Here is a 24,684-nt window from a genome sequence, read left to right on the forward strand (position 1 = left end):
CATGGACCTACCCCGATGCAGCCCTGGGTGCTGGAGCAGCCATGTGGAGACCCCTGCCAGCGCTGAGATGCTTACACGCTCACTGACTCGGCTTTCCTTCTGCAGTCAGTGTCATTGCTTGTCTTTTGTGAGAGGGAGGAGGACTTTGTGGATTATCGTCAGACATATGGGTTAATGTTGGACTTGTGGACTTGTGCACCACTGGGTTGGGATGTTTACTTGATATGCACTTACCCTTTATATAAAATTCTCTCTTATACATGAGTTTCTGTGGATTTGTTTCTCTAACGTACCCCGACTCACACAGCAGGCCATGGTACTTTCAACATTCTTCACCAGCAGCAGCATTCGGATGGACCGATTCTTCTCTGTCTTCCTTAATCAATGTCCCACCTTCACACACATAGCAGGCTAATGAGAAATGCCATAGCTTGGATCAGGGGCAATTAATAGTATGGTGATTACCAATAAAGAGCTCTGCTAGCATGATGGTTAAGCACTGAACCGCCAGCTGAAGGGCTGTCAGTTCAAACCCATCTCATGGCTCCATGGGAGAAAAGACCCGACAAGGTCCTCCCATAAAGATTACAGCTGGGAAACCCTTTGGGGCAGTTCTCCTGTAGTATAGGGTTTCTCTGAGCCAGAATCACCTCCGCATCACCTAACAACATCCCTGATACTCATGTATTTGTCCATGTATCTTCTCACTACAAGTTCATTTCCAAATGGACAGGAATCGGAGCCTGGACCTCCCTGCAACTTGCCGTTTCTACTTGGTGCTTTGGGCCTTGCACTTAGTGAGCCATTAGGTCTCTTGGATGATTTGGTTCGACAGGAAGGCTTTGCCTAGCATCCTACGGGAGCCAGCGAAGCCAGGTTCCTCCTTGGACATCAATCTTCTCCCTTCATCCCAGAGCTGCTGCCAACACACGGGAGCTGGAGCCAGGCCTGCAACAGCTGTCCCTAGGCCCGGACAACCTCAGTCGTTCCATCTTTCAAGCATCCTAAATTCATCCAACCTCTTCCCTGTGGGTTCAACTCCACAGACAGCTTGCTTTCTCATCAGCCACTGCAGAAGAGGGCCACGGCATAGCTCTCAAGGACTGGGTACTCTCCGGGTGCCCCAATGTCTTATGGGAAATAATCAAGGAAACATGACACCTTATTTGAGAGAAGATCTCTGTAAATGCCAAGCCCAGCAACAGATAACGGTGGGCTAGAAGCAAAGTACAGATCAAAAAGCCTGTGTAACCAAATAAAGCCTTTCTCTCTCTGAGGAGCTGTGTCCTCACCTAGAAAGTGAGAAAACTGAGCTTAAAAGGTGATGATATTTAGGGTACCCCAGTGTTCTTGGTTTGCTTTCTGGCCACTTTGAGGCCACCCGGCAGATAACACCATTCCTGAAGCCATGCACCCAGATCACTGCCATTACCATGCATACCACTGCCGACCCACAGAGTGTCATGGGAACAGCTCCCAGGGTCTCTCGCTGCACTCATTCATGCACCAGCAGTTGCCCATTGTGTCCTCTGCCTTCATCACACACGCCTGGCCTTCCCCGACAGCTGATCTCAGGGCTCACTAGGCATCCAGGCACCAGCAGTGCAGAAGTTTGGGGAAGTAGAAGTTTCAAGGAAGGAATTTCGACCAATGGGAGTTCAAAGGCAGCAGATAAATTCTTCGTCCTTTCTTCCTTACTGTCACAAGCTGAATGGAGACGCAGAGGCTATAAATCCTCTAAGAACACGCTAAGTTAATGGCTTAAGTATTAAAAAAAAAAAAAGAAGAAGAAGAACATGCTAAGGAGTCCTACTGGTACAATGGCTAAGCACTCAGCTGACATTAACAAAAAAGCCAGTGCCTTGAACCTACCTAGAGGCTCCACCGGGGCACTGACCGGGCAACCTGCTCTCAGAGCATGGCAGGTGTGAGTGTTACATAGTTTTAAGTCAACGTGAAGACTGGTAAGAGTGTAGGGGTGGTATCTAACCTGTCAATCAAGTCACAGCCAGCTGGTGGCTCCTGGTGCCTTCTCCTAGGGAGGGCCCAGGGAACCTCCCTCTCTCTGTCTTCTCCCTGCTCACTGACCATCCTGATGTTGCCAGAGCCTAACCATGTTTCCATCGACCTTGGATGCAAGCAACTTTGCACCTACTGGCCTGTGGTCTTCCTGCATTCTGCATCATTGCCTGGGCGGCATGAATCTGATGAGGGGCTATGGACTTGAGTGAGAGCGGGCTGGGATGCCTTCTTGGTATATAATTATTCCTAAAAGAGCTATATATATCATCAGTATATATATATAACATATAATTACTCCTGTAAGAGCTATAAATGGAGGAGATAAAAACGCATAAAGTATAACTATGAGGTAGATAATATTGCTATCCTTTTTGATAGATGAGTAAAGAGAGATTCAGAGGCCAAGTAACTGGACAAATAGCAAATATCACTCAGCTACTTAGCGGCAGTGCTGGAACTTAAAGTTCCGGAATGCAAAGCCTATACCAGCTATGTTCTGGGCCTCTCAGGTCTTTTCTAGCCCTGATATGTTAACCTATTCAGTTTCCATGACAGGATAGATTCTTCTGGGTAGATAGCCAATTAGATCTTTGGTATCAAAGCCAAAGTCCTTCGCTTTACTCCCTGTTCCATTCAACCAAGGTACCTAGTCGCCAGGAGCCACCCCTGTCCATTATCTCCTAAATGTTTCCAATCACACTACACTAGTCGGCTAGAGTAGACGCTAACTCAAATGCCCAACTCACTGCCTTCCGGTTAAGTCTGACTCATACTTACCCCATCGGGCCAAGTAGACTATGGATTTCTGAGACTATAAATCTTCACGGGAGTAGAAAGCCTCATCTTTCTCCATTAGAGGCTGATAATCTTGAACTGCTGATTTTGTAGTTAGCAGCCCAACACATAACCACTATGCCACCAGGGTTCCTTAGGCTGTCACCATACTCAAATATTTGCCGCCCCTCTCTCAGGGGGCCTGTACTTTCCTTCTCCTTGAAGATAGGATTGGTCAGGTAAACTTTGCTTTCGCCAATGAACTTTGGGCAGAAGTGCCAAGGGCTTTACAAGCGCGTGCACGGCAGCTGTCTTGGTTTCCCTCTACCACAGGAATGCAAATTTCCTCAAAGCAGTTGCTGTGGGACCCAGAGGAGGGAAATGTGGAGGCGAGAGGGCCAATTCATCATGGGCATGTAGCAAGAGCCAGAGATAGATACACCAACTCACTGTAAGCCACTGAGAGGCGAGTGTGGTTGACTATAGATCACCTTCCTGGAGATGGAGAAACGGTCCAGGAATGGAACGCTGCCACCCAGCAAGCAAACTGAAACTAAGTCACACTGGATTGTGGGGTCAGGTCGTAAGCAGAAAAAGAACAATCTTCCCTGGTGACTAGAAGGATGTTGGTTCATACCAGCATCACACAGCCATGAGACATTCCATTAAAATGCCCTCTGAAATAAGTTGGAAGTGAAAAATGTACCTGATGAATTTGGAAAACACGCCTTGATTATGACTGGCTGCATTTGACCAGGATCAGACCAAAGGAAGGAGGCAAGAACTGGCCGCCTGGCCAACCAGGATGATTTCTACAGCTTGTGGGGTTGAAAGAGGCAACTTTTTCTTATCTCCTGAAAACAAGAAATAAAACTGGAAAACATTTTGGAACAGACCAATTAAAACTCAGCCGTAGGGAGAGGCTCAAATCAAGGCCTCAGAAATCCCACCCATTGTTAAAACACCTGAACAAATTAAGAAAAAGCCAGGGAATTGTTCCAGTGTGGGCAAAATGGCTCAAATCAATCGAGAAAGAGACCAACCCTTCTCTGAAAGCCTGCTGGGCTCCGGGTAATCAAAATTAATTGTGAGTGTGGGTGTTGGTCCATAAAGCTGCCTTGAATTAAAGAGATGAGACAGATGACTGAGCCTTACTCTCATTTCTATAGCCCGAAGACCCACACCTCCTTCAGCTAAGAGACTGTGTCTGTTTGGGAAATAAAATGACCTGTGGGTCCCTAAACTTCTACAGGAGAAAACAGATTGAAAGACTGTCAGCAGCCAAAGAAGAGACAGGAAAGTGAAGCCAAGAACCACAGGGAACAAGGGAGTTGAGAGCCACCCCAGGACCCAAAACATGCCCAAACTCAAAAGAACGAGGCTTGTAACATCTTTCCCAGGAACTCCCCACATTACTACAGAAGGAACAATTGTGTATCTTACATTCTTCCGTTAAGCGTTCTTTGAAAAAAAGGAAAGAAGTGTTCATTAAGTTATTCTGGCCCTGTTGTATCATGACTTACTGAATGTAGGGAAGCGAGCCATTTGTCTCTTCAGTTCACAGAACTCTAAACCAAGCGATGCCTACGGGATATAGAGACCTTCACAGGGCCCGGGGCTTTGGGAGTGTTGCCATAACTGGAGGGTACTTTAGTATGGTCTCCCTAGAAGGAGGAAAGGGGAGTATTTTGTGAGTGGAAAGGAGATTGAATCAAATATTTGTGATGCAAAGGACAGACTATAATAGACTATATTGTTGTTCACAAATATTTGCTGACTTTCCTTGGGGAAAGTTATTTTCCCAATCCAGCTTGGCCAAGGAACTTTGCTTTGAGCAAGCGTGATGCAGCTCCAGGCAAAAGCTGTCACCACCATCTTATGCTTTGTCACACACTCTGTTCCCCTCGGTCACAGCAACCAACAAGGTTCCAGATAAAAGAGGCTCTGGCAGGCTCTTCCAGATGTCCCAGACATTCATGGGAATATGTAGGGAGAATTCAACTCTTGATACTATTAGCTAAGGTAAAATCGTGCTTATCTTAAGCAAAAAACAACAATAAATGTTCTCCTCCTCAGAAAATTCAAGCCTAGCACATATCTGATGCCAAATAACGAACATAATCCTTCCTCCACATAATCATTTGGTCCCTGTGTTAGTCGAGGTTAACGAGAAAGACAAATCCAGGGAGACTCATATGTGTGTAAGAAAGAGCTTTATATACAAGAGCAAATGAATATTGAGAAAACATAGTAGCCGAGTCTGTGGGATATAAAAAGACTTTTCCCCAGCTTTGTCTCCCCCAAAGATATGCCAACCCCTAGAGGCTGTTTGCCAGCAAACGTGGGAGGTCAGATGCATTCAGCCTCCAGACTACTGCCTGGTCCCACCACAGGTGGAGCCCACTCCCTGATGTTAAGGACAATGGATTACTTCTCCCTGAAGGCCTTCAGACATCAGCCTGGTACATTGTAGGTGGGGTTCATGGTGAGCCAGAGAACAGGTCAATCCTGCTCCTTGACATCCAAAGTTAGGCTGCCATCTTGAATCTAGGATCCGCCCATCTTGTCACATGTGTACCCCCAATCCCTCCCTTTCCTATTGTGTGTATGTCCCTACATTATCCCCCCCTCATTGCTGTATAACCTATAGTGCAACCCCGTCCTGTGACGTATGCCTACCTGTAATTAATGGGCATGCACACCCCCTCCCAAAGATATATAAGCCTTGGCTAGCATAAAGAATTCTCTCCCCCCTCTCCGCTTGCTCCTGCAATTCCCACCTTCCACATCCTCACGTGGACGACCAAGGGGGGCTGAGGTGAGCATGCTACTATGAAATGTGTCCGACTCCATTACTTCAATCTCTCTTCTATCTCTCTTTATAAGACCTTACTATAATCTTTACTTATTATCGCTGTACAATTGCGCCTACCAGACCTGTGATGATTTGTTAGAGGCTGGCTCCCCTGACACCAGTCCAGATCAAGTCCATAAATCCAATATTAGCCCATATGTCTGATACCAGTCTATAAATTCCTCTTCAGACTCACGCACCACAGGCAATGACACAGAATGCATGACGATCACAGGCCGGTGGATGAAAAGTCTTGTGGATCTAGTGGCAGTGGAGGGGTCTCAGCACAGGCAAGGGTCTCCATGTGGCTCCTTCAGCTCCAGGGCTCTAGCGTAGCTCCGCGTGTCTTGTCAACAGGAATGTCTCACAGGGAGTGTCTGTGTGTCCTGCCTCCAGGAAGCTATTTGTCTCCTTAACAGCTCCAAATGAGGTCATCAAGCAGCAACCTGATTGACAGGCTAGCCTCCACCCCTTCACTCCTAATAGTCTCAGGTTGACACCAGATTATGTAATTACCACAGCCCCTCATCTGCCTCCTCCCACTGGGGCATCAGTCTAGAGTCTGGAGAAGTCAAGACCGTAGTTGGAGGGTTTTTGGTTTGTTTTTTTAATCACTAGGCCCAGAATTGTGTGGAAACCCAATTCCAAGATTAGTAATACATTTTACAGGAGAAAAGGCTGCTACACTATTTGTTGAAAGATAGGCATTTTTTGGTTGATGTAGCAGGTTACGTGTTAGACTATCCACTCCACAGGAGAAGGATGAGACTCTGTGTTCCAGCCTCAGGAACCCACTGGGGCAGTTCTACTCTTCCTACAGGGTCACTATGGGGCAGAACTGACTCAATGGCCATGAGGTGATTTCTTGACACCATTACACAACAAACCATTACATATGCAACTGACACCATGGGGCATCAGCTAAAACTGCTCCTGCTTGGGGAAGGAGCCATTTTTCAAAAAGGGGTTCTTCAGAACATGCAGAGTGGGGAAAGAAAATCCCCACCTTTTCCAAAGACGGAACTCATTTTTTTAAGACTAACCATTGTTTTATACATTTCACTAAGTGCTTTCAATCATTGTAAATGGCAAAATTTTGTAGAGTAGGATAAGTAAATTTAATCTTTGTACATAAATCTAGTTCAAAAAAAGTACTCATAAATACAGGTATATCGAGATCTTTATAAACTTTGTCCAAACTTAGGATATATATATATATATATATATAGAAATTAGATTTCCTGGACAGTACTGGAAAATTACCCAAATAATATTTACAAAGAGATAAGAAGCTTCAACATGAGAAAGATAGGTAATGCTAGCTTGGATGCCCATTAAACTATGTTCCAGGTAGGATTTGTGTGTGAAGGCTGATTTTGAACAAGGTGAAACTTTTGACATGACTCGCTTCAGCGCTAAGCCCCCAGACCAATGATCCTGAGCCCTGACTGCCAACTAAGATTCACCAATGGGGTTTTTACAAGTCTGTCACAGCTGTGGGCTCTATATTCTCAAAAAACCCACAGCCATTGGATCTATTTCTACCCCAAAAGGCTGTAAAACTAAAGGTAAAGACCACCTCATCTTCCCCCATGGAAAAGTTCATGGGTTTGAAGCACTAACCTTGTGCTTATCAGTCCAATTCCTATCTCACCCCAACATCAGGGATCCTCAGGCCCTGTGTTAATAAATCCGAATTTCTAGAGGTGGATCCTAGCATACCAAGTGATTCTAATATGCACCCAGGGCCAATCCAGGAAGCCCTTTAAGAACTGGGACCATGACTGTCTTCTTCAAAGCTGTCTCCCCGGCACCTAAGATTTTGTGCCTAGCTCATAACTGACGCTCCATAATCTGTTCATAAAAGACCGTTGAATAAATGAATCCTGGAGCTAAACAAGCTTCCCCAGCCCCTACTGGCCTCTCGTCCCACATGCTGTGCATGTCATTCAACTTTTACAATTCTGGAACTTTTTCTCTAGGACCATACTGGCCAAGACAGTAGCTACTCGTCACATGTAAGAGCCCTGGTGGTGTAGTGGGTACCCATTGGAGTGCAAACCACCAGGTCAGCAGTTCAAATCCACCAGCTGCTCCTTTGGAGAAAATGAAACTTCCTACTCCTGTAAAGAGTTACAGTCTAGGAAACCTAGCCTGTTCTGCAGGGTTTCTAAGAGTCAGAAGTGAATGCTTCCGTCACACTAAATATAGTTCAGGTGCTCCACAGCTACATGTGGCTGTGGCCACAGTGTTGGACTGGGACAATGGAGAACAGTTCCATGCTCACAGAATGTTCTCTTGGACAATGCAGTTCTAGAATAATCTATTTTTATCTGTAGGAGCTGCAAGGGACCTTGGTGGTCAAATCCAACCCTCTCCCTTTATGACTAGCAATGAAATTTAATGATAATGAGCATAAGGACATAAATGTGCATCCAAAACAGAACTCCATCAGATCAAGAAGGAAGAAGTCAGAGCTTAGCAACATCAAGTGAGAAGAAGAAACAACTATAGAAGGAAAGGTATGAATTAATGCATAGCTGATGGAGCTGCCAAAAGATAAATTCAACCTCTGGTTTAGCTCATAGAAACATATGAACTTGAACCAAGAAGAAGATTCTCTGCTGTGTACTGGTCAGACTATCTTGAGAGCATCATGTTCCTCTTCATAAATTAAACAATATTAGAGGCACGAAAAAGCAACCAGCTACTCAAATGTGAGACCATACCAATGAGGGTGGGTGGCGTCTCAAAATGCTGTCTTATCAGAAAATGCTAAGCAATCAGCAATCTTTAGCATGAGGAGAGGTAGGGAGAGAGACCTTGAAAGCCATCTGTGATTCTCTGAGCGGGTATCTCATGGGGACGGGGTTTAGACTTCTTTGTTTTCGTCCTGACGTTCATTACTCGGTGTTTATTCATTATCTGAACAACTCTATTTATTGAATGCCAACTGTAAGTGCCAGAGACTGTGATGGGCATTGGTGTATGATGCAGAGTGGAACAAGTAGACTATTCTTCTTAATAGAATAGTCCAAAAATATAATATGAACTTCCCCATGACATATGAGTGTCTCCATCACAGGGGTGCTGAAGGACAGGGGTTGACCTGTGAATTATCGGACAATTAAGAATCCCCTGACTACGGAGGACAGTGGAAGCCCCAAATCCATCTAGCGGGTCCCCACTGGGGCTAAGTCTCCATTGACTTCCCACTGACCATAGTCCAAAGATGTGGATAGCCTTGCTATCAGACACAGAGCACTCACTGTACAGTCGAGGAGGGCAGATAGAGTTAGGTTAAAATGTAGTACCTTCTCATTTGATCTCTCTTTTAACCCGTTTTAAGCTTGTTTCACTTTTTCTTTTCTGCTTTCTTTTCTATTGAGGTTTTCCCTCTGTTTTATTGTTGTTGTTGTTGTTGAATTTTTTGTTTGTTCATTTGTTTCTTGGTTTGGGTTTGTATGATTTTTCTGCATATGAAATCCAGGACAGGTAAACCTATAGTGACAAGATTAACACTTGCCTAGGGGCATGGCAGGGGAGGGTGGGGGGCATGGGCGATCACAATAATGAGGATGAGAAGAAAATGTTCTGAAATCTATTGCGGTGATGACCGCACAACTCTTCTTAATGTGAATGAACTATTTAATGGTACTGATACATGAATTTTATGCCAAAACAATTGTTTGATGACTCCCTAAGTATCCTGTGAGGATCTTTCTGCATATGTGGATTGACCTTTGCTGCAATTGTATCCATAAATCTCTGTGGAGTGTTCAGGGGGAAGTTTCCGTGTTGAAAACTTCTTGGACGTAACCAAATACCTTGAGAGTATGAGCCTTTAGAGCAGTGGTTCTCAACCTTCCTAATGCCACGACCCTTGAATACAGTACCTCGTGTTGTGGTGACCCCCAACCATAACATTATTTTTGTTACTACTCCATAACTGTAATTTTGATACTGTTATGAATCAGGCGACCCCTGTGAAAGGGTCGTTCAAGCCCTTGACCCACAGATTGAGAACCGCGGCTCTGAGTGGCTGGCCTTGCTTATCAGTCCAGCACTTACCTCACAACACCACCAGGAGGCGAAACCCAACACGGGACCCACTCAGGGATCCACAGTGACCCTAATAAGAGTTTCTGAGGGCATTTCTGAGGTCGTATATGTTTAATGGGAGTACATAGCCTCAGCTTTCACCTGAGGAGCAGTTGGTGGGTTTGAACCATTGACCTTGTGCTTAGTAGTCCAACGCTTACAGGACAGCGCCACCAAAGCTCTGCAGTGTTCCTAGTGAAGATTAAGAGGAGAAGGCTAAGAGGGAAATAGCCGAGGCTAGAGCCCAGGTCTCCAGGCGCCTGGCCCCGTGCCTGCACTGCTGCCCCATGCTGATAGGCAATTGATATACCTTACTTTTTAACAGACTGTAATAAGCATAAGGGCTGAGCCAGTCTGGCTGATCAAATGTATCCTGGCTCCACTTTACACACTGGCTGCAGCCATGCAAAGTTGTATTTAAATAAAATATTTGCATATCAAATCATATTTTTTCCTACTGATTTACATTCTAATTTTGGAGCTGTGTTTCCACAGAAAACAACCAGTCCCGATATGTTAAAATAAATCCCAATTAAGAATCAGAGCATTTATCAACGAACCATGCTGTGTAGGCAGATTCCCTCCTCCCACAATGCTCTCCCCCAGAAAGCTCGGGTTCGACAGCCAGCACCCACACTCTAAGTGTTCCATGGCCCCCAGAGGTGTAGCCCCCATGATGCATTCTGCTTGACTGGCATGTTCTCCCGAGGACAGATTACCAGGTTTCCATCTCCAGGTATGCTTCAAGGCCCTCCTAAGTGCATAAGAATCATGAAAATTCTATTACATGGAATTCACCAAATGACAATTCCACCATCTGTCCTGGCTGATTTAAATACCTGCCAAAACGCACGTTAGCAGATGTTCCCTGGTACCTCTTTAGAGAGGCGAGATTGTTACCGTGTTGTGCTTATGTATTCACTCCCACTCTCCTGAAGGAGGGAGACACAGCGGGAAGCAGAGTGGGGCGAAGGCACGGAGTCAGCAGGCACAGGCTCCTGGGTTCAAATCCCACATCTGCCACTCCAGCTGTGATAGTTACTTATCTGTTGTCAATTTAAGACTGAAGGGTGAAGGGGGAGAGTTTAGCCTGTCATTCAGGTCGCCACGTGATGACCTCATTTGGAGGCGCTAAGGAGATAAACAGCTCGCTGGAGGCAGCACACACAGACACTCCCTGGGAGACATTCCTGTTGACAAGACACATGGAGCTGCACTAGAGCCCTGGAGCTGAAGGAGCCACATGGAGACTCCTGCCAGTGCTGAGCTGCCTCTACCACCACTGGACCCACAAACTTTCCACCCACTGGCCTGTGATCTTCCTGCATTCTGCATCATTGCATGTGTTTCGTGAGTCTGAAGAGGAATTTATAGATTTGGTATTGAACATATAGGCTAATATCGGACTTATGGACTTGATCTGGACTGGGCTGGGATGTTTTCTTAATATTCACTTGTTCTTGTAATAAAGCTCTTTCTTAAACACATGCGAGTCTCCCTGGATGTGTTTCTCTTGTCTACCTGGACTAACACACCAGCAAATGAGAGACCACAAGTGAGTCCCTGGGACTCTCTGGATCTCAGTCTCTTCATCCAGTCTCTTTACGAAGTACACGCTCCCTGATGGAAAAACAAAATAGAGTTTTTCTCCCCAAATGGAAACACGTGAATGTTCACAAGTTCCCTAAGTGAACGGTTATTCCTTGCCTACTGTCTGTTTTGCGATAGGCCCAGGATGCTCCTGACTTTCTCACTGTTGTATCTCCCAAGCCACAAGTGAATGTCTAGTGAGTACTTGTTGGTCGTTGCCACTGAGATAGTATTTTTAGCTCTTTATTGTGTGGGGGGTGAAAGTTTACAGAAGAGGTCATCAGTGTTATACCCAACAATTCATACACCTTCCAATTCTTAGCCACGGTGACCCCAAGTCCTATGGAACAGAACTGTTCAGTAGGGTTTCCCAGGCTGCAATTTTAAAGGATACAAATCACCAGGCCTTTTCTTCCACAGCACCACTGCGGGGGTTCAACCCATCAATCTTGAATTTAGCAGTCAAGAGCAAATGATTTGGATCATCTAGGGAACTTCTAGCACACAGTAGGCAGTATCTAAATAGCTATTTAAGGGGAGGGTTTGTCTTTCAAATAAATTCTCCTAGTAATTACATTACATAAGATTTCAATTCTTTTCACTGATAATGAATCTGTATTATTTCATCATCAGGGCCCTGGGTAAGGTAAACAGTTTGTGTTTGACCACTAACCTTAAGGCTGACAGTTCAAACCCGCCTAGCAGTGCCACAGAAGCAAGGCCTGGCCATCTGCTTCGGACGAGCTGGAATCCCAGAGAACCCAGTGGAGCAGTTCTCCTCTGTAGCCTGGGATGGCCATGGCTTGGACTAGCCTCCTTACACACGTCTTGTAGGATTACCCAAGGTCAGAAAAGGAAGCAACGTCCTCCAAGAGCGGAAGTCATTTTCTCAAGGTCAATCTATTATTGACCCACACCCTAGTGTTCTTTTTCCCAAAGAGTTCGCATCGGTTGGCATTCTCTGCTGTCGCTGCCTCGCTGCTCGCCCAAAGGAGGGAGAAGGAGCAGCCCGAAAGGAACGGATCTCAGTGTAGATGTGGGACGTGTCCAGGTGCGGGGAAGAAAGGCAGAGTGTATTTGCTCAATAACAGACATTTCCTCACACAGCCATTTAACCATTCTCTGCAATAAACCAGTGCAGGTGTTACTTTGCCCCAGAGAGGAACTTGACAACCCATTCTGCTCCTGCAGCTTGCTTGAATTTTTATCTTGGCAAGAGCAAAAATACCTATATTGGGGAGATGCCCGTATGTGGATTTAATCATTCCACTAATTGATTAAATGCAAAGTTATACTAAATCACTCCTCTCAAAGTAAGGTTGACTTGCAAATGCTCCCGGAGGTCGTTAGTAACTAGGCGCATCCAATCAGCAGGAAAAACAATTCAGACTTGGGCAATCGTGGGTGGAAGGAAATCTGGAAGATCGGCATTAAGCAACCCCTTTGGGTAACTTCATCTTACTCACATTTTCTAAGCATGCAAGACTGTAGCTTTAGGCTCAAGCACTGGTGTGTGAAAAGAACTGCCGGGGCAGGGCTCCTAGAAGCCACACACCCCCTGTCCATCTTTCACAGACGGGGTCAGGTGCCGTCTGCCCGGGTCTCACTGGCCCCAGGGAGGAGAAATCCCTCTCTTGAACATTCTCTGGACATTGCCCACACCCCTCCGCCAAGCATTCCCTCTTCTCCTCTGCAGTAATGTTGCCGGGGATGTACACTTGCCCTTGGCAACTGCAACCTTGTTGAGGACAGGGTCTTTGCCACAGCCGCCTGTGCTTTCTACAGCACGCCGCTGGAAACTCAAAATATAAACAGGTGCTAAATGCCAGACTCTACTTCTCCATAGCCTATTAGCCTTCATTGAAACTTGTCACAGAAAGCCGGCTTAAAAGATCCTACCGAGCCTTTCTTCAGAAACTCTTCTGAAACAGAACTCCTGAAAGGTAGCACTTTTCCTGGCAGGGGGGAAAAAACCACACATTAAAGAATTTGTGCTCGTGCATATTCTAATTCCTTCTCATGAATGAAACACCAGCGGACACATCCTCCCAACGACTTAACACGAGGACACTTTCAGGCAGAGAAGTACAGTTTCAAACTCTCAGATCTCCTCTGAATCCCATTCAAAGCCAGGGGTGGGCATTTCAATGATGTTTGAAAATCTAGTGCTGGTTCTTAGTTTACAGGGAAGCCACACCTGGCATGTCCATAGCCAACCACCCCTAATGAAAATCTCATTTGTTTCAGGCAAGAAGAGAATCAAAATCTTATTATTTGCCATTCGACCCAAGCAAGGACAACAGTGACAATGGAAACCGTAAAAAGCTGCCCAGCCCCAAGAGAAACCCACTGGGCTTTGAGAAGTTAGTACTGTGAGAGTATCGCCAGTGGAGTGTGCTTTCTGTGTCATTCCTCAACATCATTGACAGGCTAACGTTGAAATGAAAGTTTTCACTCCCAGAGCACACATCACCTCACGGCTGGACTCCGCATGGAGAGAGCAGAGGAAATGGGAATGAAGGAAGGAAAGAAAAACACGCTTGTACTTTCCTCTTTCCAAATGCTTTCCCGTATATTACGCCCACGGATTCTTACAGCCAGTCGTCTTCCTATTTCCAGCTGAGGCTTAAAGACATTGAAAGACATACAAGAGCACTGGTAAGGGATACAGCCTGCCGGATCCCTAATATCTGCCCCTCTCCCACTACACTATCCTCCTCTACCTCTGCGCGCAAAATAGGCCACAAGTAATACATACAAGCAGATGTTTTGCACAGTAAGAGGGGCGTGTCGTGGTCTACCCCATGGAAGAAAGGTCTGGCAATCTATAACCAAAACTCAGCTGATGAAACAAAGGTCTGACCACAAATGATCATGGGAATGGCGCAAGACAGGACAGTGTTTCCCTCCATTGGAGAGAGCGCCGCCATGAATCAGGGGCCAACCCAGCCAACAGCTAACAACAAGAACGCACTTCATCAATTTACAGTGCATGGACTCCCAGGTATCAAGCCCATCCTAGCACTTCACTTCATATGTGTTATTTCATCCTCACTACAATGATACCAGGGTCCCTGGTGGTGCATGAGGTTCAGCATCAGCGACCCACTGGAATGTCAGTACATCTAATCCACCAGCCGCACGGTGGGAGGAAAATGAGGCAACCTGCTTCCGTAAAGGTTCACAGCCTGGGAAACCTGAGGGGCAGTGCCAGTTTGTGCTATCGGCTCACTAGGAATCAGGATCGATCCGAGGGCAGTGGTTGGAAGGCAAACACATCCAGTAGGCACGGTCAGGACCTCGTATTGTGCAATGGAGGCACTGCAGGGCAGAGAGTGTGCGTTGCTCTGATGCTAGGTACTGTGCTGCATTCACCTTGAGGGCTGGGACTCACTAGCCTGCCCATATTGGCCGAGCGGTGGTGCCACAGTGAAATTGCCGAGTCTCTCTAGACCTGCACTGTTCAACACGGCAGCCCCTCACCGCAGATGGCAACTGAGTACCTCAAGTACGATGAGTGCGACTGAGGAACCGAATTCTGAATTTTATCAAATTTTAGCTAATTTGAGTTACCATTGAAAATGAATATTCCATAAAGCAGCTTCCAAGACATTGACCAACAGTCCATGAAAAGCAGACATCCTTAAGATACAGGACACAAAAAGAGCTGAGTCCCCAACTGCCCTGGGAGAGATTCCCCGGGGGGCGCAGATCCAGTCAGTCTCCTGGAGGGGAAGAGAGGGGGCTGAGAAAGCAGCGGGTTGCAGAGACAGAGCAGTGCATAAAGCCCAGCAGCACGGAGAAACGCTGGTCTCAGAGCAAGCATGGGAGCAAACCACCAGAGGCCAGAGAAGGACTTCCCAAAAGGCAGCCCTGTCCAACAAATCGTACTTACTCCCTCCAGTCGGATTAGAAAAGCTCGTGATTCGTACGGTAGTGGAAGAGTTTGCACACGAGTCTTACCTCAGCAACGAGAAAGAGCAATCTGTGAGTACTAGCACTAGTGCCGCTCTCATCTCTAACACAACAAAAGAGGCGGAAAAATCAAAATGCTCTCCTAGTGACTTAACTGTGTCCTAGACAAAAGAAAACTCAAGAATACTTAAAGATGTGTAAAAATATCCAGCACCCAGCCAGGTAAAATTCACAATGTCTGACATCCAATTGAAAATTACAAGACATCACAGGGAGCTACATATAACCTCCTCTCTGGGGGACAGGCAGCGGAGGGGTGGGTGAAGGGAGACGCCGGACAGTGTAATATAAGATACAATAATAATTTATAAATTATCAAGGGTGCAGGGGGGAGGGGGGAGGAGGAAGGGAGGGGGAGGGGGGGAAAGGAAAATGAGCTGATTCCGGGAACCCAAGAGGAAAGTGAATTTTGGGAATGATGAGGGCAACAAATGTATAGATGTGCTTTACACAATTGACCTATGTATTGTGATGAATTGTATGAGCCCCAATAAATTGATTAAAAAAAAAAAGAAAATTACAAGACATGATGACTACACAACTCTGTTTACACTATGGGACTGTATGATATTAGAATTATATGTCAATAAAACTGTTATGTTATAATTAAAAAAGAAAATTAAAAATAATAATTTATCAAGGGGTCACGGGGGTGGGAGAGGGAGAGGGAGGGGAAAAAGAGAATCTGATGCCAAGGGCTCAAATAGAAAGTAAATGTTTTGAAAATGATGATGGCAACATATGTACAAATATGCTTGATACAACTGATGTATGGATTGTTATAAGAGCTGAAAAAGCCCCCAATAAAATCGTCTTTGAAAACAAAAAAATAAAGAAAATGAATCAAAGATATCAGAAAGGTGGGAGGGGGACACAAATAGCAAGATGCAAATTCATATTCCAATGGTCTTTGAAGTATTGTTCACAATAGCCAGAATGTGGAAATAACCCAGAGGCCCTTCGACATAAAAAAATGGATAGGCAAAATGTGGTATATACATACAAGGGAATCTGACCCAGCCATAAAGAGAAAAGAAATTCTGGTACAGGACACGACATGAATGAGCCTTAATTATGCTTAGGGAAATAAGTCAGACACAAAAAAGGCAAACAGTATGCGACCCCATTTAGATGAAATACCTAGAATAGGCAAATGCATTTGGGCCAAAATTTACTAGTGGTTTCCAGGGATGTTGGTGGAGGGGAGAGAGGGAAGCCTTGATTAAAAGGCCTTCATTTTCCATTTGGGCTGATTGACACTCTTTGGAAATGAAAGTCATGGGGGCACACAGAGTTAATGTCATTGAACCACCCACCTGAAAATGGTCGAAGTGGCAAAAATTTTATTACATATATTTTACCCTGATAATTTATTTTTAATGACCAAGCATAAAATACTACCCATAATGAGTTGGAAAATCACTCAATAAAAACTGGCACAGAGGATAATTCCCAGGCTGTGAATCCCAGTAAAGTTTGCCCTGCTGAATTTCAAAGGTGCTTGGAAGCGGTAACTCAGTTTTTAATGTCATCTTCTCTCTTTTTGAAAGGGAATGGCCATAAGTATTTCCCTATGCCAAGGCCAACACTATAGTTTGCGTGAAGATCGGTGTCTTTTCTAATTTCACAAGTCCACAAAGCTGATTTTCCCCCCAAACAGATAATAGCCAAAGTGCTCTCCATGTCTGATTTAGATGATAGGATTTTATGCTTGAAGAGCTAAGGAGATATAGATATCTATATATATATATATCGTGGGTTGAGATGTCTAGGTATGCTGAAATGAAGCAGAGACTGCATGAAAAAGGATATGACTCTTTGGGGGCCAGAGAGCAGACTGTAGTAGACAGAATAAATTTAAAATGTTGAGAAGTGATCTGCTTCAAAACGAGGCTCACAGGACCCTGGTTGCTCAGTGGCTAAGCCATTGGCTGCAAGCAGAATGGTCAGCGGTTTAAAGCCACATGTGGCCCCACGGGAGAAAAACGTGGCAGCCTGCTTTCATAAAGAGTATACGGCCCAGGTCAGTTTAGCACCAAGAAACGCACAACACTCCTCTAGTTCTTTACTTCTTCCTCCCGCACTATCTCAGTCCTACCTCAAAAATCCTGCTAGTCTGGTGTACAGACATCGATACAGATGAGAGCTTTCAATATACAGAATTCAGGATAGACAAACCCTCTTAGAAACAGTAATGGCAGTAATGATTCCAGTAGGGTAGGGGAAAGAAAGTGGGGTAAAGAGGGTGAAGGGGAACAGATAACAATGGTGGTGGAATAACCCCCCTCGAGGGGATGAATACCAGGATTTTAGGTGAAGGGACAAAATGGGTTGGGTAAGATATGTATAAATAATAATAACAATACATAATATATTAAGGGTTCTCAATGGGGAGGGGAGACAAAGAGGAGCTGATATCAAAGGGCTCAAGAAAAAAGGAAATGTTTTGAAATTGTTGATGACAACGTGTCTGCTTGATATAATGAACGTGTGGATTGTTATAATATATGTAAGAGACCCTAAGAAAATGATTTACTCATTAAAGAAAAAAGAGTACAGCCCAGGAAACTGTATGGGGGCAGTTCTATCTGTCCTACAGAGTAGGACAACGAGAGTAGCATCAACGGCAAAAGGTTTGGTTGAGTTTGGGGGGTGGGGATGTTGTTTGTTTTTAAAGTTGTCCCTAAAGTCTACGAGTGGCACAACCAGTTAAACACTCAGCTATTAACCAAAAATTTGGAATTTCAAACTCTCCCAGAAGCATCTCAAAAGAAAGACCTGGCTCGCATTTCTGAAAGGTCAGAGCATGGAAAACCCTCCTGAGCACAGTCCTGTCTGCAACGCAGGGCATCGCCGCAAGTCACAACCAGCATGCTTGTCTTTGCTATCTTAAAGACATCCACAGCCGAGTCCCCAGAATCTGTGACTATGTCACTTTGGATGGTAAAGGGACTTTGCAGATGAGTTTAAGTTTAAAATGTTGCAATGTGAGATAGTTTATTGTGCCAGCCTGGCTGATAAACACAAGTGGGATTAACTGAAGGGCAGAGAGATAAATGGCTTGGTGAGCCTTGCCTTTCTTGTCTCTCGCTCTTTGATCATCGGACCAGTGTGCGGCTGCCTTGCTTGTTCTGTGCCTCAACTTAAAGGCTACACTACCTGTGGGACGCCTAGCCTGTGAACTGTGTTGCTGTAAATTGAGGTCCTTTTAAGACATCTCTGGAGCTGGGGACTGGTGGTTGGTGACCTGCCTTGTGATTGGCTGCTGTGCTGACATAGCCAGCTAGTCTCTCAACTTTCTCTCACGGGACGTGAGTTGCACTGAGCCATTTGTAGTGCTTTATAATTTAATTATTTCTTGTGTTATATATTTATCTGTATATGATTTAACAGTTCATTTCTTGTTATATATCTAATTATCTTTATAAATAAATATATTAAATTATCAGCAATTTTGTTTTATCTCTCTAGAGAACCCTGTCTAACACACAATGGGAAGATTATCCTGGATTAACCCAGGTTACAGGACTCCATGTAACCACCAGGGGCCATACAAGGGAGAGACAGCCTCGGCTCAAATGCCCACAGCGAAGTCACTATTCCACCAAAGAAGCTTAACGTCCTTCCTGATTGCTGTAGCCTGGCAGACGTCCCAGAGGGGACTGCCAGAACAGAAAACACACAGATTAGAGAGCAGAATTCCAGCCCAGAGAACTCGTACTTGAGTTGAGTTGAATGAATGACTAGGAAAAACTAATTAAGTCAGCACACCATTTACAGAGGAAATGTTCATTCAATTCAAAAAGCTTTTTATTACTCTGTGTCAAGCAAGCCTGACAGTATAATGGATCACAGTTTGGGCTGCTAACCACAAGCTCGGCAATTCAAATCTACCAGGCACTCCTTGAGAGAAAGGTGAGGCTGCCTATTCCCTTCCTCTATGTTTCCCCCCCACCCCCACCCCCACTATCATGATCCGAATTCTACCTTGCAAGTCCGGCTAGACCAGAGGATGTGCACTGGTACAGATAGGAACTGGAAATACAGGGAATCCAGGATGGATGATCCCTTCAGGACCAGTGGTGTGAGTGGTGATACTGGGAGGGTAGAGGGAGAGTGGGTTGGAAAGGGGGAACCGATGACAAGGAACTATATGTGACCTCCTCCCTGGGGGACGGACAACAGAAAAGTGGGTGAAGGGAGAGTTCAGACAGGGCAAGATATGACAAAATAATAATTTATAAACTATCAAGGGCTCATGAGGGAGGGGGGAGTGGGGAGGGAGGAGAAAAATGAGGACCTAATGCCGGGGGTTTAAGTGGAGAGCAAATGTTTTGAGAATGATGTACAAATGTGCTTTAAATAGTTGATGTGTATATGGATTGTGATAAGAGTTGTATGAGCCCCTAATAAAATGATTTTTTTTAAAAAGGATCTATATGTGACCTCTTCCCTGGGGGGCAGACAACAGAAAAGTTGGTGAAGGGAGACGTCGGACAGGGCAAGATAGGACAAAATAATAATTTATAAATTATCAAAGGCTCATGAGGGGGGGGGGGAGGGAGGGGAAAAAATGAGGACCTGATGCCAGGGGCTTGAGTGGAGAGCAAATGTTTTGAGAATGATGAGGGCAATGAATGTACAAATGTGCTTTACACAATTGATGTATGTATGGATTGTGATAAGAGTTATATAAGGCCCTAATAAAATGACTAAAAAAATAAAACATTAAAAAAATTTTTTAAAAAGATTTAGTCTCCGAACTCCCAAGGAGCAGTTCTACTCTGGCTAGGCTGCTGCTGCCGTGAGTCACAATCAGTGTGATGGTAGTGGCTTTGGCGCAGTCACCGCCATGCATACTGCTTGTCGTGATCCCGGAGGGAACTAGACAGCATCACTCCTGACCTGGAGAAGCTAACAGACCAGCGCTTCCACAGCAAAACTGCTGAGGGTCAACTGTCTTGTCAGATCAGGAATACTGCAGCGACACTCAACAACGACTGAGCAGACCTGGCCCAACACAAACACAAAACTCACCCAGATGTATTCTCTTAACTATGACTGGTTTACATACTTGACCAATTTTGTAGTAAAGAGTAAAGTGAAAATTAACATGCTACTGGTGGCCGAGGGGTTACAAGTTGGGCTGCAATCCAAAAAATCAGCAATTCAAAACCACCGGCTGCTCGGGAGAGAGATGGGACTTCCTACTCCCGCAGAGAGTTACAGCCTCAAAATTCACAAGGGCCGTCTGCCCTGTCCTATATATAAGGTCACTAAGAGTCGGCATGGACGTGATGGCAGTTAGAGAGTAAGTCTATATCATTATCTAGTATCTGACGATTTTCTGTATCTCCTCAACTAGGTTAAGTTTGGAGCCCCTATGTATACAAAAGGGTAAAGCACTTAACCACTGGCCCAAAGGTTGACAGTTTGAACCCACCCGAGAGATGCCTCAGAGACAGATGTGCGATCCACTTCCACAAAGGTCACAGATTTGGAAACTGCTGCACAACAACAGGCTTAAGTGATTAACACAGTAAATATGTAAATCTCATCCCATAATGCTGGTTCAGTCATTCTGAAAGTAATGCCTTTGTTATCTTTATAAAAGACTGAGGTAAAAGAATGCTGCCAGGCATTGTCATAGAGGAATATCCAAGCTGCTTGACTACTGTATCTGTCTAGGTCAAGCCCCTGCTTACACCTTCTCATAAGACCCCACTGCTCTCAGAGTAAAGCACAAAGCCATTCACATGGCCAACTGGCAGAGGTAATATTTACCACCGTTAACATCAAGAATGAATCATCAGCACACTGAAACCTGTGTGTCCCAGGTGAATCCCCTTCTGCCTACAAGGGTCCCACATCACCTAGTGCTTGCCTCCTTCTCTGGATACTCACCACCCTTCCTCCATGCTGGACGTATTTCCATCCATTTCTGGCTGAAGCCCTTTACGAATACAATTTCCCCCACCTGGAATACTGAGTCATGCCATCCCTTCCAATATCAGACTTTCTGCTTATCTGTCAGGATTCCACTAACACATCACTTTCTCCCCGACCATCACCATCTCCCTATCCCAATGGAAGTAGGTGTCAAAGTATTACTATTCGGCAGCCGATGTAGCCCTTTATTAAGGATAACCACTGTAATTCAATAATTATCTGTTTACTGACCCTCCAATCCTTAAAATAGTACAGTCAGGTATGCCCTGCTATTATTGATGAGAACACCAGGCATAGTCAGGCTAAGTAACTGCCCAAAGCTTCAATGCCAGGAAGGGGTAGGGCTCCAATTCAAATCCTTTTAAGAGCCATTTAAAGGCTATACTGCATTTATGAAGGAGTGTGGGTGATATGCTCAATCGTAGTCAATTTTCTGGTGGGCAAGATCAAGTACACTCCATCTCTGAGAGAACACAGCCATCATTGATCCTCTGTCATTCTGGTCATCCACACTCCTTTCTAAAGGTGGACAGCCTGGGAAACCCAGGGGGCAGTTCCACTCTGTCTTGATGGCAGTTAGAGTTTGGTTTGCTCCTTCTGGTCTACCCATTCGATGAGCTGAAGATAGAGACACAGATAGAGACATGGTTTTCAAGACCCTGGCAATTTCATTCCACCCACCACATTCCCAGCCAAATCCCTGCGGCCCTATTTCACTGCCAAACAGAATAGATCACCCCTTGTCTTTCAGTGGCCCCGGTACCCTTCTGCACACCCCCTGCCTATCTGAACATTGCTCCACATTTCTGAGCATTTCTCACGGCTATCATGCAAGAGAAGCCGCAAAGATGAGCCCAACAAACATCCACCATTCAGCCCATCTCCGGAGGGCACACTCCACCCTAGCCACAACCCCCATTAGGCGCCTTTACCTTGAAATAGAAACGCTTTGCTGCCGTTATGCAGTCCAGACACCTGAGTGACTCCAAGAGTGGTGTTCACCAGGTCCAGCTCGGTGAGAATGTCCATCTGAAGGTCAGGGTTCATCCCGAAGCCCAGCACTGCAAAGGGACAACCAGAAGTTTCAGCATAAAAAGCAACCTGTCTGCAAACCTAACAACAATCAGAAGCAGCACCTACAGAGATCGGCCGGAGCACGGTTCCAGCAGGCCTCGGATGGGCAGCTGGAGAGGCTCTCTCCCAGGAGGGCAAAGGAGAGCAGCTCTTCGCTCTCTCGCCCCTCGATATGGTTGTCCTTTTGCCCCACGCCCCATTCACTCCACATCACAGACCTATAACCGCGTATTCAAAATCCTTGGGGCCAGGACTATTTTAGAAGTCAAAAGTCATCATATTTTGGAAAGGTGATATGGCCTCTATGTTGCATTTGGGGTACTCCCCTCAACAGAGTCTGGCACAACACCCCGTCATCAAACACACTCATATTTCTGGAACAACGAAGATGGTTTCTCCTTCTATTTCGGGTAAAGAAAGAGCAGACAGAGCCTCACAACTGTTTGGGTCAAGTCGATGCCATCAAATGAGCCCAGCCTCGGGTAGCTTTTGCTGTCAAGTACGTTATGAAGAAGCTTTGGGCTTCCGAGAAGTTTGGGGACTTGAGATCAGTGAGAACAAGATTGTGGCCTGGTGTTTCTTCCTTCAAGGACTGACTGCACTAACGACTTCCAACACTGGCACCAGTAACGACTTCCCCTGCACCCTTCCTTCTAATCAGATGACAGCCACCTGTGATACGAGCAAAGGAATGGGGAGAGAAGGCGGAGGACCTGGGCAGGCATGTTTCCATCCAAGGGGACTCCTGGATGGAAAATGAGACAAGTGTGGCGGAAACTTCTTAGTATGAAGAAGCATTTCCCTGCACCTCCTATTCCCTTGTCTGGGACAGGCAAATCCCTGAGGATGCCTCTGATTCACTCAGGATTGCAAAGTGGCTTCCAACTATAGATACATGAACACGGGGAGAGATCGTGCTCAGAGATGATGTGACGCCATTCATAGAGGCTCTGTCTCTCTACAATTAGCTTCTCAATCGGGCCCTTCTGATTGTGAGGCTGGAAATGTTTTAATCAGCAACCGCTGTCAACTTGTGCCTGATGGTAATACAGGCTCTGCGGTGATGCTTCAGCATTCTCCCATCCAGTTGGTCCCAGAGAGACGGGTGTGAAATATCATCGGGACCTAAAGAGCTAGCACCACCTCCGCTGTCCTCCCACCTTCACCACCTTGCACTGCCCACCCCCCTCCACCCCCAGAACCAGGAGCCCCTGCAGTAATCTAGGCTTCTTTCAAGCTAAGTCATCCGAGGTCTGAGGGGACCAAGAACACACTGAGCAGTCATGCACACCTTAGGATAACCTGAGATCCAAGGCAGCATTTACCCAAGTACAAAGCTCAGAAGGGTTAGGAAAGAGGGGGGAAGGGAAATGGGGCACGTAGGGAGGGAGAGGGATCTGTGATGTTCCACTGACGGGACGGCAGTCGATGACAGGAGACAACATGTGTGTCAATGGTGGAACAGAAAACAAATCTGCTCGGTGACTCTTCCCCAACCCCCACTCAGTGAACCTTGAAGTTGTACAAGTACCTCCTGGGTCTTCTGCCCACTTTTCTCCCCTGAACTAAATGGATGTGTTCTCCTCCCGAATGCAATCAGCTATGGGATCATTTTGCCCAAGGGCGACTCTTCAACTCTTCCTTCCATTCTTTCTGCGTTCAACCCTCCAGCATTGCTTTACAGTGGGTACGAATGCGTGAGCGCTATGTGACACACACTCTTCTGAGAGCAGGGGCGGGAGGGGCCAAGAAGCAGACAAACAAATAGAATAACTTCAGGTGACAGTAAATGGCATGAAGAAAGAAGCAAATAAAACCAAGTGATGAAACAGAGTAACTGGGGGGTGAGGGACCCCCTGAAGAAATGATAGTCAGGGAAAGTTCTACAGAGCTAAAACCCTAATGACTAGAAGTGTCCAACAATGGGGAGGGGAGCGCACTTTATAAGCACAAAGAACAGTGGGTGCAAACAAGGTCGATACTTGGAATATTCCAGGCATAGAAATGGAGCTAGCATGGCCGGCCTAGGCACGGGAGAGACTGGACAAGGTGAGACTCCAAAAGGAAAGCAGGGGCCCCATCAGGATGCTTAACAAGGAGGCTGCCCGTTAGGAACAGTGCAGTAGGCCATCAGTAGAGAGGTTTAAGGAGTGTGTCTGGGAGACAGAGGTGGGATATGCGCTAACTTACACTTTGAATATGACCCGGCAGAAAGGTCCATCCTACCTGCCTGATACTGCTGCCGCCACCCAGCCTCAGATAACGGATCAAATGCCCCACTGTGTGCACACAAGCACTGAGGTTGAAGTGCCCCTCTTTGCCCACAGGAGTCTCATGTAAAATTG

General features: G+C 45.8%; 1 protein-coding gene across 2 annotated transcripts in view; it reads right to left on the reverse strand.

Moving 5' to 3' along the window:
* Window positions 1-24,684, reverse strand: part of NELL1 (neural EGFL like 1) — a 1,001,735-nt gene that overhangs the window by 969,066 nt on the left and 7,985 nt on the right. For both annotated transcript variants that reach the window (XM_004711602.2, XM_004711601.2), the window contains exon 2: window positions 22,198-22,326. In XM_004711602.2, coding sequence (XP_004711659.2) covers window positions 22,198-22,326 — 129 coding nt within the window. The remainder of the gene's footprint in view (window positions 1-22,197; window positions 22,327-24,684) is intronic.

This window comes from Echinops telfairi, unplaced genomic scaffold (assembly GCF_000313985.2).
Source record: "Echinops telfairi isolate 266 unplaced genomic scaffold, ASM31398v2 ScPeMD7_60;HRSCAF=208, whole genome shotgun sequence".
Taxonomy (NCBI): Eukaryota; Metazoa; Chordata; class Mammalia; order Afrosoricida; family Tenrecidae; genus Echinops; species Echinops telfairi.